Below are 20076 nucleotides of genomic sequence, written 5' to 3'. Positions count from 1 at the left end.
ATGCTGCTGCAGTTTACCGATGTTATAAGACACATGCACTGTATGCAGAGGTTGGTTTTGGGTGTGAGTCGTTGCGGTCGATGCTGTCCACAGTTTACATCTGATCGTAAAATTTAAATCCGTACTGCTCTCATGTCAGTCTTAAAGTCGGTATGACTTTTCTCCCTTGCAAGACAATTCGAAGTAAATCAAAACTACTGCACATGTGCACATATAACCTCTAGGAATATGCTAAATAAGCTCAAATGCAATACAGAGTATGTGCCAACACGGGCTAACACATAGTGTGCTCCTGACTCTGTGGGCACGTTGTGTTGATGGGGGGGGGGGGGGGGGGCGTGGCCAGGGAAAGTAGCCTGGCGGAGTTTCAGGGAGGGTTGCGCTGGGCAGGCTGGGCTGCTTCACTCAGCCGGCGGTGCCGTGACCGTGGGAACGGAGCGCTGCGTGTCGGACCAGTGAGGACAGCCGGACGTGATCATAGCCACTAGCGCTGCATGCCTTTTCTTTCTTCCTTTTTTTTTTTTGGTTTTTTTTTTCTCCTCTCATTACATTTGCCCTCAAACGTCACCGCTTACCGGATGGTAAGCGATACCTGCCTCCGCGTGAAACACCGATTCTGAGGGACGACATGGACAGTCAAGGCAGCCGCTGTAAGATCGTGGTGGTCGGGGACACGCAATGTGGGAAAACTGCGCTGTTGCACGTTTTCGCGAAGGACTGTTATCCGGAGGTAGGTGTCCCGCTGCGACGCAGAAGTCGTGACCAAGAATCTTTTCAGTGACCCAAGAGTTTGAGAACTGTCTGAAAGCCTTTTCTGATAGGCACCAACCAATTAACTCGGGGTTAAACTCGGACATTTTTATCAGGTCAAGCATCCCGCTTGCCTTTAAACTGGATGACAGTGCAGTGTTTCAGACACATCACCGCCATCACTGTATTCCTGTAACACCAGTGACCCTTTAATCGCGAGCCATTTTAACCCAACGCCTTCACTGAGCAAACCCATATTGCTTCCCTTTACAGAACTATGTGCCCACTGTCTTTGAAAACTACACAGCCAGTTTTGAAATAGACAAGCAGCGGATCGAGCTGAATATGTGGGACACGTCAGGTAAGACACTTTGCTCTCTGATCCTCATCTCTGCGTGATCCGCATCTCTGTACGGCTGATGTCAAATCAATGCCCTTCATGCACAGCTGTAGTGGACATCCTGGCTGCTGCCTGCCCCCGTGGGAGGGTTGTACTGATCTTCCCCTCTAAAACTTCTCCACCAAGTCATCTCGTTGACAAATGGTTTTGACCTTGCCAACTTATGATGGACATAGTTTTGCTGAGGGCAACTGCTATTTATGATTGTTGTCTTTGTTGGAAACCCCGGGGCCGTCCATGTCTCTGAGCACACTGTCTGCATTCCTGATGCTCTCTCTCTCTCTCTCTCTCTCTCTCTCTCTCTCTCTCTCTCTCTCTCTCTCTCTCTCTCTCTCTCTCTCTCTCTCTCTCTCTCTCTCTCTCTCTCTCTCTCTCTCTCTCTCTCTCTCTCTCTCTCTCTCTCTCTCTCTGTGCGTGTGCATGTGTGCGTGCGTGCGTGGCTGGACGGCTGTTCCCATGATCCTGTCCAGGGTCAGGCGACTGGGGAAATGGAGGCTAAATCAGATGAGATGTCCCTACAGTATACTCGTCATTTATTAAGATAGTCTCATTGAGTTCAAAATGTCTTGACGAGAAACCTGAACATGTAACATCCCTAAAAAGAGCATCTCAGTTTCACTTGTAATTTGACTGTTATTTCCTATAATAACATCTACCTTGTGGCTTAGATACATACTCCTCTGGTAAGGGGACCAGCTCCCTCTCTTTCATCGCTTTACCATGGTTGCGTAGCATGAAAAGATTTAGGAACATAGCTGTGCTTCTTGCTGGAAAAGCAATTTTGGATATCAGACCGGATGTAACGACCACGGATGACTAGCCTCGCTAGCTCTTGGCTAACGGGTCGGACCTTTAGTTGACTGGTTAGCGCAGTCGCCCGTGGTGCGGACGACCCGGGTTTGTGTACCGGCTTCGGCGGATTCCCGGCTGCCCCCTGAATTCGCTTCATTGGTGAATGTGTGTGTGTGTGTGTGTGTGTGTGTGTGTGTGTGTGTGTGTGTGTGTGTGTGTGTGTGTGTGTGTCTGTCTGTCTGTCTGTCTGTCTGTCTGTCTGTCGGCCCTGTGATGGTCTGACTGCCTGTCCAGGGTGTTTCCCGCCTGCCGCCCAGTGATTGCTGAGCTAGGCTCCAGCATCCCCGTGACCCTGAGCAGGATAAGCAGTTTGGATAATGGATGGAGACCAGAAGTAGCATCCTTGGGACTAGCTTCTCTTTACTTGGGCAACGTTCATCTATGTAGAATGCCATGCTCTACTTTCATCCTATGCTTGTCAGAATGAACGAGTTTACTGCTCCCTTCATATTTCTAGCCAGTGGCGGTAGTTGTTTATCTGACCATAGCGATAGCTGGCCAGCCATCCAGTATGTCCATCTCATCATTCAGATCTATGGCCCTGGGGTCGCAGTAGGACGCTTTCCAAAGAGGAATTCCTGCTTTTGACATAAACATCCCCATACCTAAAAGTATTATCTGCAAGACTGCCGGGCTATTTTGATGTTTTATGGTCACTTGGCCAAAGTGTGTTGTTTTCTCCTGGACCTTATGGTGACCCTGAGAGTAAATCCACTTGAGCTTGTCAGTCAGGGGTCGGGGTCCTCAGAAGCTCGGAGCCACAGCATGAAACTTTCTTATCTCTTCGCTACGAGGGCCGAATTTCGCTGTGGGAGTGTTTTGCTTCTGTCCATCTCTTAACCCCAAAACTACCCCAGGCAATGTTGGTCCTTTATCTGCAGCCAAAATCCCCCGCCCCCTCTGCAAACATGGCACCACCCTGCCCATGGGGCAACTGCGTGTGTGTGTGTGTGTGTGTGTGTGTGTGTGTGTGTGTGTGTGTGTGTGTGTGTGTGGTAAACATAGTATGTGCCCGAGTGTATGACAACTTTCCCATGCTATTATTCGTTCATACATGACAAACACAGATGTTGCTATTTTCTGTTGGCATTGGCTCACATTTAAATGGAAAACTGCCATCTAAATCCAAAAGCCTAATGTTTCTTCTCGGCGGCATCTTTTTTTTAAAATCTCCCTTAACTCTCCCTTACCTTCTTTTTTCCTCTGTCTGCCTTGCTCATGTATCCCGGCAGCAATTTACTGCCAACGGTCGAGTGTCTGCTCCACCCCAGCCGCTGGTTGTTTATGTAAAGATGCTGATGTAAGCAATGACAGCACTCAGCATCCTCATCTTATACCCCGAAGGATCTCTCGCTTTTGACTTTGGACTTGCTCGTGATGTCCGCTTCCTGTGGGCTACCTTCATTTACACAACCTTACTGATGGTTACCTGAGTTGAGACTAGTTTAGCAACTCATTCCCAGCTTCAATCACAGCTCTCTAGTGTGATAGATGTACTATGCTGCCATTAGCAATTCTCCCGGCATTCATTGTTGCAGTGTGGCAGGATACCATTGATTAGCTTAGGCTCATCGATTCTCTTCCAGAAGGTCTAGTCCCTCCTGGTTGAGCCAGAACAGAGGTGAGGTGTTTCTCTAATTGAGGGCATAACTGAGCTTTAGTGTGTGTTTGTGTGTGTGTGTGTGTGTGTGTGTGTGTGTGTGTGTGTGTGTGTGTGTGTGTGTGTGTGTGTGTGTGTGTGTTGCAGGTCTGAATGAATGGGATGTTTATTTTAATGAGCATTAACAAATACACAGTTGCCTCATGGCTCTCAGGGACCAGAGGGCAACATGCAGCTCTGCTTTGTATGCTGTCCTGCATTCAGCTTTGGACCATCTGGAGAATTAAGTCAATTAGGAACTGATCGAATGGAATTCTAATGAGGGGAGGAAAAAAAGTGAGCATGCGCATGTCTGACTTTCTGTGCGGGTGTTTGAAAAGAGGTAGCGTGGGGCGTCCGGGTAGTGTAGCGGTCTATTTCCGTTGCGTACCAACACGGGGATCGGCGGTTCGAGTCCCTGTGTTACCTCCGGCTTGGTCGGGCGTCCCTACAGACACAATTGGCCATGTCTGCGGGTGGTAAGCCGGGAGTGGGTATTGAAGTAATACTTGGGGTAGTATTGGTCGAGGATCAATGACCACACCGGGTTACAGAACTCAGGTTTAACCGCGGCTCAGTAGGCAGACGTAATAACCATACATGGTAGCGGTGTAACCATAATAACAGTCCGGGTAGTACATAACACCTAGTGTAGTTCCAGTGGATATACATGGCATTATATCACTACAGGTATGTGTCCTGGTCGCTGCACTAACGCCTCCTCTGGTCGGTCGGGCCGCCTGTTCGTGGGGAGGGGGAACAGGGGGGAATAGCATGATCTTCCCACGCGCTACGTCCCCCTGGTGAAACTCCTCACTGTCAGGTGATAGAAGCGGCTGGGGACTCCACATGTATCGGAGGGGGCATGTAGTAGTCTGCATCCCTCCCCGGATCAGCAGAGGGGATGGACCGGGAGAGCTCAGAAGAGTGGGGTAATTGGCCGGATACAATTGGTGACCCCCCCCCCCCCAAAAAAAAAAGAAAAGGGGAAGTGTTTTTCAGCGGTGACTGTAAGTGGGCCGTACCTGAGATAACGTGGGGCATCCAGCAGGACCGCGCCCCTGCACGCCAGCAGCCAGCCAGGCGGTTCATATGGAGACACTGATGCTGTTTGTCTCTTCCCAATATGGCAGTGCTGCTTGAAAAAGATTTGCTCCAACCTTGGCCCTAGCTTATTACCCCGCCGACAGGACGGAGGACTGTTTCTTACAACGTCTTAGTCCTGACAGTCTGCTGTCCCCCCTGCTCCTCCAGCTCTCCGGTCACGTCCCTTTCTGTTCTGCTTCTCTTGTCTGCTTGTAAACTGCCCTAAAAAGCAAAAAGGTGGTTTGTCGTACTGGAATGTGCTCTGAAGAGATTCTTAAATTCAATTACAAATCACAAGGATGGTGAGAGGCTCCTTTTCTGTTTAGTCCTGTTGTGGGACAGGTTATTATATGTCAGTCAACTCTCACAATGAACACACACGTGTCCTCCTGGCTATGGGTGAGATTGTTATTAGTTTTAGAAATGCTCCGGGTAATACTGCAGACATGCTACCAGCCATTCATTTCACAGCTAGTACTGTCTCACAATCATGACCTGTCTGTCTGTCTGTTTCTGTCTGTCTGTCTGTCTGTCTGTCTGTCTGTCTGTCTGTCTGTCTGTCTGTCTGTATTGGCCTTCCCCCTCATCATTTTTGGTGCATGTCTTTTTTTCTGTCTGTTGGTTGGTGGTCAGTTAAACTAGTTGTGTGTCTTTGTTGGCCTCTCTTTCGCTCTCTCTCTCTCTCTTGCTCTCTCTCTCTAAAACACACATCCACCCCCCCCACACACACACAATCACACAGAGAAACAATGACTCTCAGCATTCCTGGTGTCCATGTGCTCTTCCTGCTCCACATTCTCGGTGCAGTGGACCGGCGGGCGTCCACAGGCCTGTGTAAACACCGGTTCAGAGGATCCTTCAATCCCTGACACGTTACGTTTGATTAATCTTTAATACAGAGTCACTGCTTTTTACAACCTCAACACAGAGATGAAGTAAAACCAACCGACCATCTCTCCATCCCCTGCCTTTAACCTGCCTGTTGCTGAAGCTGCGGCTCACTCACGGAGCCCTGACAGATGTGATGTGAGCAGCGGCTGGGCCGATCACAGGAGATGATGTAGGATTATGAGATTTTTGAACGGCTGCAGCAATTGCCCCCCCCTTTTTTTTGTTGCCCACACTGATTCCCTACTATGACTCTATTTTTCACATTTAACCCTTACACGAAAAACATTAAAACCTTTTGTTTTGTTTTTTGTTTTTTTTTAGTAATTTCTCTCTGTGCAAATAATTTCATTGTAAGACTCTGCAGTTCAAGACTGTACTCACGGAAACGGCAAACATTTATTTAACCACAGACTACAAATATTCCTTGTTTATTTTTTCGTCAGCATCCTGAAAGGCGGGTGAGAACATCTTGTGAGCTGCTGTTCACAAGCATTCGTATTTGCTCAGAGCCCAAATCTCCACAAACACAGCAGGTACTGGGATGGGCCCAGGGCGGTAACTGTCTAAACCATCAGACCGGTTGTGATGGTGCACATCGGGCTCACATATAGCAGCAAACCACCTGAGTAGGTCATGTAATTAGCAAGCAGAAAAAAAGGAGATTGCACAAGCATTGTGTAATAATGTAGAAGAAGAGTTTTTTCTGGCCTCTAGACTTGATAGAACAAAATTATATTTCCTTACAGAGGAACGCAGACAAATGCCTCCTCAACCCACTACATCTAATTCAGCTGCTCGCATTATGTCTGTTATAGAATGAGCCCATACTAAATATGTGCACATGAATGCATTGTATTGTAATGTGGCTTAATAGCTATCGCCTCCATTTAGATTAATGTGAGTTCTTCTGGTGCTTCTTGTGTGGGAAGATGGCGGCTCTAATTCACGTTTGCAGTGCCCTCACCCAGTACCGTCCATGCAGTGTCTTTGTCCACATCTACATCTAAGTTTTGTCTTCGTTTGATGGCTGGGAGAACTGGTGCTGGATCGGCTGGGAGAGCTTGGCCTGCTGCATCCTGTGGGCCCAGGGACCACGGTCTTGCCTGGAGCTGCGCCTGAGCAGGTAACACTGGGGGTGGTCAGACAGGACAAGGAAGCAGGGCAGGCTAAGATAACTGCTAGCCCATGCAGACCGGCAGCTCCAATAACACCGAGGGTGGTCTGGTGGTGGCCTCGCCTGGCGTTGACTGGTGTTTTTAGTGTCTTAATGTGGAGTGCGGGGAGGTGTGTTATGGTAGTGTGGTTTGGAGAGATAGCGTTGGATCGGCTGAGGGAGCCTGGTCTGCTTGTCTGGTGAGCCCAGGGACCACGGCCCTACCTGGAGCTGCACCTGAAGAGGAAACACCGAGGGTGGTCTGACAGGATGCGGAAGCGGGGCAGGCTAAGCTAACTGCTAGCCCATTCAGACTGGCAGTTCCGACAGTCATTCTGGCTGGTGTCCGTTCCCTTGGACATTGATTTTTTTTTCAATTTGAATATATGTGTTAGTTTGGATATATGTTTTAGTTTGGATTTGTGTGTTCTTGTAGTTCTTGTAGTTCTCGAATATTGCACTGCTGTGGGCTGAGGGACGCGACATTTCGTTTCATTCCATGTACGCAAGTACATGAAATGAAATGACAAATAAAGTGTTCCTGATTCCTGATTTCCAATTTTAGGGAGTATTTTATATGATGAATACCTATTTCCAAGTATTTGAACTAAGAAAGGCTGAAGTCAGAGGAGGGTCACAAATAATGCAATTTTACAATTTTACATAATGTAACGTAACATAACTTGAGTCACTGTTGTGTTGGATTTTCGTGGCATCTGGAAATAAACCTGTGCCCTTTATGACAGCTCCTCAGTCTCAATGGACAATATTTAAATGCTATTTTGAATGTTTGGGATATCTTCGGTGTCCCCTTGTGCTCCACAGGGGTGGCCTTCCTCAGCTCTCAGCTGAGCTGGTTTGGGATGAGCCTGTAGCCTAACTGGCAGGCTGCGCCTCATAATCCCATGGATTACTTTCAGCGCTTGGCATCTGCATAGTGCTTTCTACATATTAGAAGTCAAATGGCAAATACTGCTAGTGGTAGCGGTTGATGTACAGTATTTGTGGATAGATGGACTACACATGGCAGACAGATGTCAGCAATTTACAGCCCACTGAGATTAGACATTGTATGAACTACAGTTAAACTGTATTTATTCAAAATGTGGAATTCTGAACTGACCGGTCTCATGAGAGAAATGACGAAGCCATGTAAGTTCCCCCCCCCTTTTTTTTTTTGATAAAGGGTATTTCTGTTGATTTGGACTAGCTCTGTATATTTTGCTAGACCTTGCACCTCTGAGTGGTCCTGAGAAGAGTCATGGTCCAGACTGCTGACCCAGATCTCTTGCTCAGGCAAATAACATCCATCTCTGCAGTTAATGGGCCTCTGAATCAGAGTCATAGACTATTACAAAGAACATTTCTCAAAAACCCATCTGCCTACAAACTAACAATTTTAGGGCTACCCCATGGAAGCCAGAATTGAATCTCGTCTCAAGAGCTCATCAATATAACTTGCCTGGTGTTATGAGGTCTATCCTAGTAGTAAGGAGGGTGACCATGGTTACTTCAGACTAAGTCCTCTACTGCAGCTCACCTATGAGCACTTGGGTTGCAGTAGATGGATGTATCCTTTTGGCTATCTTGGCTTCATCTCACCTCATCATGTACTCTCAGTTTACTGCTCAGAAGCATGTCCATTGCTGAACAAGCCTACATGCAACATGCTCTCACTTGTTTGGAATGCTGATAGAATAATTGCATCAATTATCTATTTGGGATTAAGCATTAAGTGACCAGAATTGTAAGGAGGGCTGGTATTTAAGGTTGCACCTTTAATGAGCTCTTATTGACACTTATTACTGGCTCTGCATTAAGCCTTGGTACATTGTACCTCTAGCCAAGTGTAATAACACTGTCATAATAACTGTCACAACAGAGACCCACTAGCAATTTTTTCTCCTTACGGACACAAGTTTTCCTTTCCTTTTTTTTGTTTTGAAAATATTTGCTCTTTTTCTCCCAATTTTACCCGTCCAATTACTCCACTCTTCCAAGCCGCCCTGGTCGCTATTCCACCCCCTCTTCTGATCCGGGGAGGGCTGAAGACTACCACATGTCTCCTCCGATACATGTGGAGACGCCAGCTGCTTCTTTCACCTGGCAGGAGTTTCACCAGGGGGACGTAGCAAGTGGGAGGATCACGCTATTCCCCTCCCCCCTGAACAGGTGCCCTGACCGTCCAGAAGAGGTGCTAGTGCAGCGACCAGGACACATATCCACATCCGGCCTCCCACCTGCAGACACGGCCAATTGTGTCTGTAGGGATGCCTGAACAAGCTGGAGGTAACACAGGGATTTGAACTGGCAATCCCTGTGTTGTTAGGCAACGGAATAGACTGACACGCCACCAGTCATTTCTTTTTTTATTGCAATTCACTATTATGTCCCATTCCATGTTTCATGTGAGTGCCTTGTCAAGTCAAAGTCCTGTGACGAGTAAACGTTAAGAGGAGATAACAGCAAAAGATTGATTAAAGAAATGCAATGATTTGCACAATTGTTCATTTTTACCTTTACTTATCAAGGGAACATTAACCGAACTTGAATACACTATAAAGGCACTAGGGTGGCAGGGTGGCCCAGTGGATAGCGCTGTTGCCTTACAGCAAGAAGGTCCTGGGTTTGAACCCCAGGCTTTCCCAGGTCCTTTCTGTGTGGAGTTTGTATGTTCTCCCCGTGTCTGCGTGGGTTTCCTCCAGGTTCTCCGGTTTCCTCCCACCATCAAAAAGACATGCATGTTAGGGTATTAACCCTAACAACTTGTTAGTGTATTAACATGCATTAATACCCTAAAATGCATGTTATGGTGTGTCTTGGAGTGGTCCCTTAGCATCACAACCATTAATATGCGGTAATGCTAAGGGACCGCTCCAAAACACATGTCTGTTAGCATACGCTTCTTTGCTTGAACAAAAGTCATCCCAGGTGGTGTGTCCTATCACCTGCAAGCTGGTGCTTGACGAGGATGAAGAGACCCAGAAGCCAGTGGTTCAGGTGCACAGGAACCTGGTCACCAAGCTCAAACCTCACCAGGTGGACAGGGTGCAGTTTATGTGGGACTGCTGCTGTGAGTCTGTGAGAAAGACAGAAAAGTCTGTGCCCTTGATCAAGGCAATGGAAAGAAGAACTGGAGTTGGTCCCCAAGCACTGCAGCTGCCCACTGCTCCTATACAATAGATTAGATATTAGATTAGATTAGATTAGATTGTTTTATTAGCTACACGACCAAGGCCAGTGGAATTTGTTTTTCATACACAAACTCTGCAGCATGATACCTACATGGACAACAACAGACACTTCACACATTATCACGAACAATACAGTTACACATTAACAGAACTAAACATATCACACATAACAATTAGGTGAATGGTGGTATTTATGCCAGTGGTGTGTGAGGAGGGGACTATAGGGAGGAATTCAGAGTCCTGATGGCTAGGGGGAAAAAAAACAACTATAGGATGAGTTAAATGCAGAGAATGAATTTCATTGTAAGAATACAAAGTCGAATAAAATGACTTTCTTTTTTTCCCCCGACAATACCCGGACATACACATTCATCTCCATTGGAACAGCCTGGAGTTTTGCTTTGTTCAAGGGACACTTTCACAGTATTAGTTGGTCCTGGAACTTAAAATGGTGACCCTCTGATTGCAAGCCTGCATTTCTAACCTCCGAGTTTCTGGTCCCCCTTTCAAGAATGAAGGAAGCAAGAGTCTAATATTGGATTAGATAGATATAGAGCAAAGTGTAGGTTTAAAGATGTATGCTGGGGTTTATGTGTCTGAATGGGCTATTCATTCATTCATTCCTCCATTGATTCCCCAATTTAATCTAATTTAGGGTCATGGGGAATGGGGCTGTGTTCTAGCAGGTGTTAGGTACAAAGCAGGGCGCTATCCTGGACAGCATGCCTGTCCTCTGCCAGAAACACACAGCCATGAGGCATTTTAGAGGCCCCAATCCAACTAACCTGCATACCACTGGACTAAAGGCGAATTCCCACAAGACAAGGGGAGAACATGCAAACCTCACACAAGAAGGTTGGGGTTGGGCTGAGGAACCCTTTCGCTGTGAAGAAACAGTGCTAACGCCCTCAATCACCATCCCAACCTTGAACGGGTCAGTGTATGGGAATCTCAGCCATCGTGACCCTGTCACCACTCCCATTGTGTCTCAGTTTACCGGAGGCAGGATGGGGGCGGATGTAGGACCTCGGGGGCACAATGATGCTGAGAAGCCCAGCAGCTGCCTCAGCTAATAGACTACAAGGTGGGGGGGAGGGGCAAAGGGGAAGGGGGAGGATAGTCCCCGGGCATGTAAGGGGTGCCAAATGCTCACTTCACTGATAAGTAGGAAAGAGGACAGAAGGAGGAAACAGGAGGAGATGTGTACATCTGTGCCTGTTTCCTTACAGCCCAACCCCTTAGTCTTTTTGTGGGTCTTGTGGGTCAGGTTGGTGGCACCCCAGGGACCTGACCTCCTCAGTCCTCAGGGATCCAGCTGCACAAACACTGGCATTGTCACACTGTTTAATACAGAAGCGCTCGCATACTACGTCTCATGCGCCTGCAGGGCCTTAGGCTGTACATACGTGCAGTCATGCCTACCCTTCATACAATGTAATGCATTTGCTTTGTATAATGAACTGCAAGTTTCTACATCTGTGACCTCTGTCTTCATTAACCCGCAGTAATGTGATCATTATGCGATTAAATCTAGTGACACGGGAAGTTATTGATCCAAAATGGAGGGAGTCCTTCCAAAGGGCACATGGACTTAAAGTTGTGATCACAGTACTTTTCCTTTGCCTTACTTGGATTTTTGAAGCTATTTGATGTAATGGGAAGACATTTTTCATCATTAAATTTTCCCCTAATTTTATGTTCTTTAATGTCAGTGCCTCTATTAATTTGATTTTAACCAAACAAAAAACAGTCACACAACAGTACTGACACTCGAGCATTTGTTCCCATCTGGCAGCAGCCACTGGAATGATCCATTCAGGCAGAGAGAATGTTTCTTTCTCTCTCTCTCTCTCTCTCTCTCTCTCTCTCTCTCTCTCTCTCTCTCTCTCTCTCTCTCTCTCTCTCTCTCTCTCTCTCTCTCTCTCTCTCTCTCTCTCTCTCTCTCTCTCTCCCTGTTCTTGGCTCAGTCCCCGTGGCGAGTGCAACAGAATCCAACGAGGGCGCCAGCTTTGATCAGCCCACTTCAAACAGTCACACCGACGGACTCTGCCCCGCATGGCTCCTGGGGACCCAAAACTTCCCACCTCCACCTGAACGGAGTGCTCTCGGCATCCGCACATGACTCAGTTGGGCCCAAGAGGATATGGGGGCTGGTTTGGGTGGGATGAGATGGGGGGGGGTGTGCTGTCTTTCACCTCCTTTATTTGTTTATTTATTTAGGATCTTCCCCCCTGTTTCTCCCCAGTTGTGCTTGGCCAATTACCCCACTCTTCCGAGCCGTCCCGGTCGCTGCCTCCACCCCCTCTGCCGACCCGGGGAGGGCTGCAGACTACCACATGCCTCCTCCAATACATGTGGAGTCGCCAGCCACTTCTTTTCACCTGACTGAGGAGTTTCGCAAGGGGACGTAGCGCGTGGGAGGATCACACTATTTCCCCCCAGTTCCCATTCCTCCCCGAACAGGCACATAAACTGACCAGAGGAGGAGCTAGTGCGGCGACCAGGACACGTACCGACATCCGGCTTCCCACCCGCAGACCCGGCCAATTGTGTCTGTAGGGACGCCGGACTAAGCCGGAGGTAACACGGGGATTCCAACCGACAATCCCCGTGTTGGGAGGCAACGGAATAGACCACCATGCTACCCAGACTCCCACTTCCTTTTTCAACCCCCTCCTCAGACACACACACACACACACACACACACACACACAAATTTGTGGTCCGCCTCCATCCTCCATATCCATGCCACAGAGCTCCCATCATTTATGGATGACTATTTATAAACAGGATCCAATACTCTCTCTCTATCACTATCTCTCTGCTTCTGCCGACTGCTTTTGTGGAAGAGAAATGGTACTTGAAGTAGATGCATCACTCTCTGATGGGCTCCCCAGGGTGCTGTAAGGTGGGCCGGGGGGGGGGGGGGGAGGGGGGGAGATAGGGTCATGATAGAGATGCGTCTGGATAGTTTGGAAGGGGAGTTGAGAGGAAAGGATGGAGGAAACGATTTCTTTCCTTCAACTCACATTTTCTTTCGTCTACCCATAACTGCCAGGATATTCACGACCCCCCCCCCCCTTTTCACATTTGACAGAAAGCTGTAGGCAGAAAAACAGATTTCGATGTTATTACTACATTGTAATTGAATTTACTGAGCAGAAATTAGGAGCGCGTGCCAAGGCTAGGGTGAAGGGCTTAGGAACAAATGTAGCCAATGGGGGGGGTCCCCACAAAGGTAGGTGTGTGTGTGTGTGTGTGTGTGTGTGTGTGTGTGTGTGTGTGTGTGTGTGTGTGTGTGTGTGTGTGTGTGTGTGTGTGTGTGTCCAACAGTGACCCAACCTTTTTCTGTGGTATCCCTATACAGCCTCGGTCCCTTCACCACCAGGGAAGGGGGTCCACAAACCTTTTGTCTGATCTGATCAGCACACAAGCTCTCAGGGAGTGCAACAGGATATTCCAACTGATTTTCTTGATTACCGAATAGCCCCCCTCCCCCCATGCCCACCCAACTCCTCCGCCCTTCCCTCCCTCCACCCTCCGCTCTTATGGCCACTTGCAATGCTTTCACATGCTTAATTTCAGCAACAAGAGAACAACAAAAAAAAATTGAAAAAATAAAAACAGAACACTTGGAACTTGCATTGAGCAGATTGGGATGAACCAGTGTCCCACATCGACAGGTCAAAGGGGCAAAGGAGGTTCTGCAAAAGAATTAACCCCCCCCCAAATAAAACCCCGCACATCTGGTGCCCCTCAACTCGCTCTTATCTTTATTTTTCCCCTTCTTCTTCTTCTTCTTGTTCTGTTATTGTTCCTGGATGGTTTTATTTGGTGCGTCTTGTGTAAACAGCCCGCCGCTGCTTCGGCGCCGCTCGGTTGCGATGCGCGTCGCGCTGCGCCGGGGGGGACGCAGACGCGCCGAGCGTAAAGGAAACAGGATCTGCGCGTGCTCCCTCTTTACAGATAGCCTGTCACGGCTCGCTGATCTGATCGCACAAGCATATACAAGCGTGTGTTTTGAGGGTTTTTTTTTCTCTCCCTCTCCATATAAACAGACAAAGCCTCTCCGGAGGGAAGAAAAACATACAGGGACTCACCCATACGCAATGTCAAAATAGATCTTCGTGAAGGAGAGAGCAAATAGTTTAAAGTATATACAGAAGCTGGGAGGGGGAACCCAAAGCAGAGGCAAAAGTGCTTCTTTTTATTCCCGGCCCTCGAGTCTGAGCTGGGAGTTCATGCACTGACAGAAGCATCAAAAGCATGTGATGTTTAAAGAAAAGTAAGTAAAGCAAGCCATAAACTAAGAGTGCATTCAGCGCAGGTCCCCGTCATGCCTTATCGCCTCTTCTCTGGTGCTTGGACTTCGGAAGAGTGAGCACTCAGTTGTGGCATAAAACAGGTTTATTAAAGGTTTTGAAACACTGCAACCTGCAGGTCCTTGATCATAACTGTGCACAAATATTATTAGGCTGACAGGACCAGTAGTATGAAGATTAGCGGTGGACACACACACACACAGAGAGAGAGAGAGAGAGAGAGAGAGAGAGAGAGAGAGAGAGAGAGAGAGAGAGAGAGAGAGAGAGAGAGAGAGAGAGAGAGAGAGAGAGAGAGAGAGAGAGAAACAGTGTTTTACTGCCATTATAAGACTTTTGTGCAGCGCCCAACTTAAATGAACAGGAAATATGAGGGGAAAAGGTGTTTTATATTGTAACGTGCATGGATAAGTAGACACGCTGGCCATTGTTGGCGCGTCTGACCCTTTAGTCGAGCGGTTAGCGATGTCTCCTGCGGTGCGGGCGATACAGGTTCGCTTCCCGGCCGCGGCAGTTCCCGTGGTTGCGTTGTCCCCCGAATTCGCTACAATATGCAGAACTCAAGCTAAAAAGAAAAAAGCTACCTGATGAAACCGACTTATCTGTTAGTCTGTGGACGTGCAGCCTCCTGGGTACCAGCCTAATATGAACTTGCACTTTCCAAAAAGAAAACGTTTGCTATGTGATCATTTCGGTCTAACTCTGTCTTTATTTTCATAATATAATAAAGCTGGGTAAACTGTTTACTCATACACTCGCACATCCATGACTCACATCTACGGTTGACTCAGATCGGCCAGCCACAAGAATATGCATCACTTCCTGTTTTGACTGCAACCTACAGGAAGTTGTTCTTTTATAAGGTTCGCTTTTTATGAATTAACAAAATTCTTTTAGTAACGTTTGATCACGTCACTGCCCGATCTGAGTCAACCGTAGATGTGAGTCATGCATGTTCGAGCATACATGGTTTACCCAGCTTTGTTATATAATGAAAATAAAGACATGGTACCCCCGTGCACTCTGCGGGGGTTACTGCGGCAGTATGGGGTACCGGGGCAGTTGCTACACACCATCCGGTCCTTGTATAACCAACGTGAGAGCTGTGTCCGCATTCTCGGCAAGAAGTCAAACACGTTTTCAGTGGGTGTCGGACTCCGCCAAGGTTGTCCCTTGTCTCCGATTCTGTTCATGAACAGGATCTCAAGGCGCAGTCAAGGTGAGGAGTGTGTCCGCTTTGGGAACCTCAGAATTGCATCTCTGCTCTTCGCAGATGATGTGGTTTTGTTGGATCCATCAGAACGCGACCTCCAGCAAACGCGGGGGCGGTTGCTGCTGAGTGTGAAATGGCTGGGATGAGAGTCTGCACCATCAACTCTGAGGCCATGGTTCTCTACCGGAAAATGGTGCATTGCTCCCTTCGGGTTGGGGCTGAGTTGTTGCCTCAAGTGAAGGAGTTCAAGTACCTCGGAGTCTTGTTCACTAGTGAGGGTAAGATGGAGCGGGAGATTGACAGGCGGATTGGTGCAGCATCAGCAGTAATGCGGATGGTGAAGAGGGAGCTGAGCCGGAAGGCAAAGCTCTCAGTTTACCAGTCAATCTTCATTCCAATCCTCACCTATGGTCATGAGCTTTGGGTAGTGACCGAAAGGGTGAGCTCGGGAATACAAGCGGCTGAAATTAGTATCCTCCGAAGGGTGTCTGTGCTAAGCCTTGGAGATAGGGTGAGGAGCTCGGACATCCGGAGGGAGCTCGGAGTAGACCCGCTGCTCCTTCGCGTCGAAAGGAGCCAGTTGAGGTGATTCGGGCATCTGATTAGGATGCCTGCTGGGCGCCTACCTTCGGAGGTTTTCCAAGCACCTCCAACTGGGAGGAGACCCCGGTATAGACCCAGAACTCGCTGGAGGGACTACATATCCAGTCTAGCCTGGGAATGCCTTAGGATACCCCAGGAGGAGCTGGAGGGCGTTGCTGGGGAGAGGAACGTCTGGAGTGCCCTACTTAGCTTGCTGCCACCGCGACCCAACCCCAGAGAAGCGGCTGATGATGAGATGAGAATAAAGCTGTGTAAACCGCTTACGTTTACACTCGCACATGCACGAATCACGTCTACAGTTGACTCAGATCGGGCAGCCACAAGAATATTCAACACTTCCTTTTATGACTGCAACCTAGAGGAAGTTGTTCCGCTTCCCGATCTGAGTCAACCGCATATGTGAGTCATGCATGCGCGAACATAAACGGTTTACCCACCTTTGTTATATTATGCAAAAAAGGCAGGGGCTATTACAGTTGGTCCTTCTTTATTTTTATTTTGATTTACTATATTAATCCCCGTGGGGAAATTATTATCTGCATTTAACCCATCCTAGCTGTGTAGAAGCAGTGGGAAGCTATCATGCAGCACTCGCGGGACCAACTCCAGTTCATCTTTCCATTGCCTTGCTCAGGGGCACAGACAGGAGCATTAACCCTAATGTCTTTTTGATGGTGGGGAAAATTGGAGCACATGGAGAAAACCCACCACAGACACGGGGAGAACTTGCAAACTCCGCACAAAAAGGACCTGGGCTGACCCCCAAGGTTAGACAACCCCGGGGTTCGAACCGATGACCTTCTTGCTGTGAGACGTCATCGCTAACCACTGCGCCACCGTGCCGCCCGCATTGCCCGTTCATCCAGTGTTCCTCCAGTTCTGCTGAGATCTGCAGCTAATGATTTGCCGACTTGCAGATTATGGTCGACTTCTCGTTTACTTTCAACACTTATACCTGAATACATAATGTTTTGTTTTTGACACTGTCGCTGCCCCGATCTAAGACACCCGTGCGCATGTTTGTGGTTGACTCAGTGCGGACAGCGACAGAGAGCAACGTTGGTCGAGCGAGCTAGAGAGTGAATGAAGAGAGGGAGCGGCGATAGCGAAAACAAACGTTTTACAAAGGTTTTCAATCATCGCAACCCCGAAAGGTTCTTGATCATACACTCATAACTGCAAAAAAAAGTATGCTGATAGGTCCAGTATTATGCGAGATTAGCCGTGGACAGACAAACCCACACACAACCCCCCCCCACCACACACACACACACACACACACACACACATATGCTCATTTCACCTGAGAGAATAGCTGCGCATTTCATCTCCTGTTGTTTGATGTCTGCGTCTGTCTTGGGCTCTGAATATCCCCCCCAGGCGGTAACCTGGAGGGGATATTGTGTTTGTTCGTGTGTGTGTGTGTGTGTGTGTGTGTCTGTCTGTCTGAGCGAGAGAGAGAGAGAGAGAGAGAGAGAGAGAGAGAGAGAGAGAGAGAGAGAGAGAGAGAGAGAGAGAGAGAGAGAGAGAGAATGTTGGGATTATAAAGGGGATGAAGAAGAAATAGAAAGGGGACACACACACACACACACACACACACACACACACACACACACACACACACACACACACACACACACACACACACACACACACACACACACACACACACACACACACACACACACCATCATCATATCCCCGGTGGGGTGGCGGGTCGACAGCAATGCTGCTCGCTGTCTGTCGGTTTCTGCGGCCAGCCTCGTTTTTCAGTCTGTGAGCTGGAAGACAGATGCAGGCGTTCTCCACCAGCCACTGTAGTAATGTTGAGCCAATCCATACAAGTTGCTCAGCGCCTCTCAAAGGCCGCATTTCCTCCCGAGGGAAAGCAAAAGGATCTTTGATCAATATCCCTGGTGAGGAGATGGCAGACACGGGAGGTTAATGGCCATTTAACCTACTGTCACCTCCACTGTCCCCAGCCTTTGAAAAGCTGACAGTCATCCCTGTTACAGATCAAGAGTGTTTTACACATGCCACTGTTTGTGTTTGTGTGTGTGCATGTGTATACACATGGCAAAAACATGTGCATATTTGTCTGCAGTGTCATCTAAGACTGACAACCCCATAAGTCCAGGATAGTGGCCTCACTGCCTACCTATGTTTTCATTTACAAGCTCATGGATAGGAGTTTGTTTAGTGCATTTATCTTTCTTGTCATCAAAGATTTATATTTTTATATTGTCTGTATCCATTGGTTGAAAAGTTTGTCTCACCACCACACTACCCGGACACCCCCGGGTAGTGTGGTGGTCAATTCCGTCGCCTACCAACATGGGATCACCGGTTCGAATCCCTGTGTTACCTCCAGATTGGTTGGGCGTCCGTACAAACACAATTGGCCGTGTTTGCGGGTGGGAAGCGAGATGTGGGTATGTGTCCTGGTCGGTCGGTCGGGGAGGGGGAATAGCGTGATCCTCCCACGCGCTATGCCTCCCTGGCGAAACTCCTCACTGTCAGGTGAAAAGAAGCGACTGGTGACTCCACATGTATCGGAGGAGACGTGGTAGTCTGCAGCCCCCCCCCCCCCCCCCCCAGATCGGCAGAAGGGGTGGAGCAGCGACCGCGAGGCTCTGAAGAGTGGGGTAATTGGATGGATGGATGAATGGATGGATGGATACAATTGGGGGGGTTGCATGTATTTTAAATGACAGTGAAATTAATGGATAATTTAAAAAAAATGCTGAGAAATTATATCCAGCTGGTAAATTCTGTTTATCAAAGCATGATAATATGGCGCCATAGTGGAGGAGGTATGTGTGCTGGAATAGATAAGTGGCCCTCCATATGGTGCTGTGAAAAACGTGGAGCCTGCCTCGGAGTTAATCCTGACAATCAACTCCCACTCACAGGCAGGTTAATTATTGGGGAATGGCTCTGCCTCCATTTCAGCGATGTGATCAGCTGTTTGGCCTTTACTGCCGAGATGCTGGGGATTAGAAGTGCCTTTCAGAGACCACGCTCCGCCCCTGCACTCTGGACAAAGCTGCACTTTCCTGCTATTTTCAACCACCCTGCTCAACACGGTCACCCTGGTCATCTTACCACCTAACCGCCACAGCCGGCATCATCTACACAGGAAGTGGAGACATTCCTCTGAGAATTTCTCAGTATGCAGACACTGTGAATGTATATGTTTTTCCGCAGACGTGGTGGTGGTGCTGGTGGGGGCCGCAGGGGACCAATTGACTGACTGGGTGATAACAGAAAAACGGACCAGCAGAGACAAAGGCATATATCTGAAGAACGACGAGGAGTAAAACAGATGCAGAGATAGCTCTGCATCTGTTTTACTCCTTGTCATTCGGTTTGCATACACATGCACATGCGCACACATGCACACACACACAGAAGGAATGGTAGAGAATGGAAGAGCCCTTGGCCTGCCCCCTTACAAAAGGTTACAAAGCGGCAGCACAAACTGCACAGTCATGAGATGATTGGTAATGAGAAGAAGCGTGTTACCCATGCTGCCCAGACCTTGATATGTGCCCTTGTTTGCAGATGATCGACGTTATTTGGGTCACCTGTAAATGGTCATAATGTTTTGGCTCCTCGGTGTAGCTAGATTCTTATAAATAGAATAAATAGCCACATAATTGTATTTATTGCACAGAGCATATTCTGTGGGTCAATGCAACACTTCCTTGTTGTGTTTCAGCAGCCAGCTTTGTTTGTTTATCTGTGTGTGTGAGCGCAGCCATGAATGAGTAATGGCCAAGCCAATTTTTAGAGCACAAATTCCTTCTGTGTTAGCTGGTTAATGAGAAGTCTGCTTTAGCCTCTTAAGAGATGGAGCCCCAGTCCCATTCTCCTCTCATTTTTGTCACCAATGCACCAGAGTCATTAGCCCACACCTTCTCCTTCCACCTCCCCCACCTCTCTCTCTCTCTATCTCTCTCTCTCTCTTTCTCTC

General features: G+C 48.2%; 1 protein-coding gene across 1 annotated transcript in view; it reads left to right on the top strand.

Moving 5' to 3' along the window:
* Positions 1-404: 404 nt before the first annotated feature.
* The window catches only part of rnd2 (Rho family GTPase 2), a 56742-nt gene continuing 37070 nt past the window's right edge, over positions 405-20076 (top strand). The window contains exons 1-2 of the mRNA XM_056287613.1: positions 405-730; positions 1024-1111. Coding sequence (XP_056143588.1) covers positions 629-730; positions 1024-1111 — 190 coding nt within the window. The 5' untranslated portion in view covers positions 405-628. The remainder of the gene's footprint in view (positions 731-1023; positions 1112-20076) is intronic.

Source organism: Lampris incognitus, chromosome 10, assembly GCF_029633865.1.
Source record: "Lampris incognitus isolate fLamInc1 chromosome 10, fLamInc1.hap2, whole genome shotgun sequence".
Lineage (NCBI taxonomy): Eukaryota > Metazoa > Chordata > Actinopteri > Lampriformes > Lampridae > Lampris > Lampris incognitus.
Note: the sequence above shows the minus strand (reverse complement) of the source record. Positions and strands in the feature narration are given on the sequence as shown.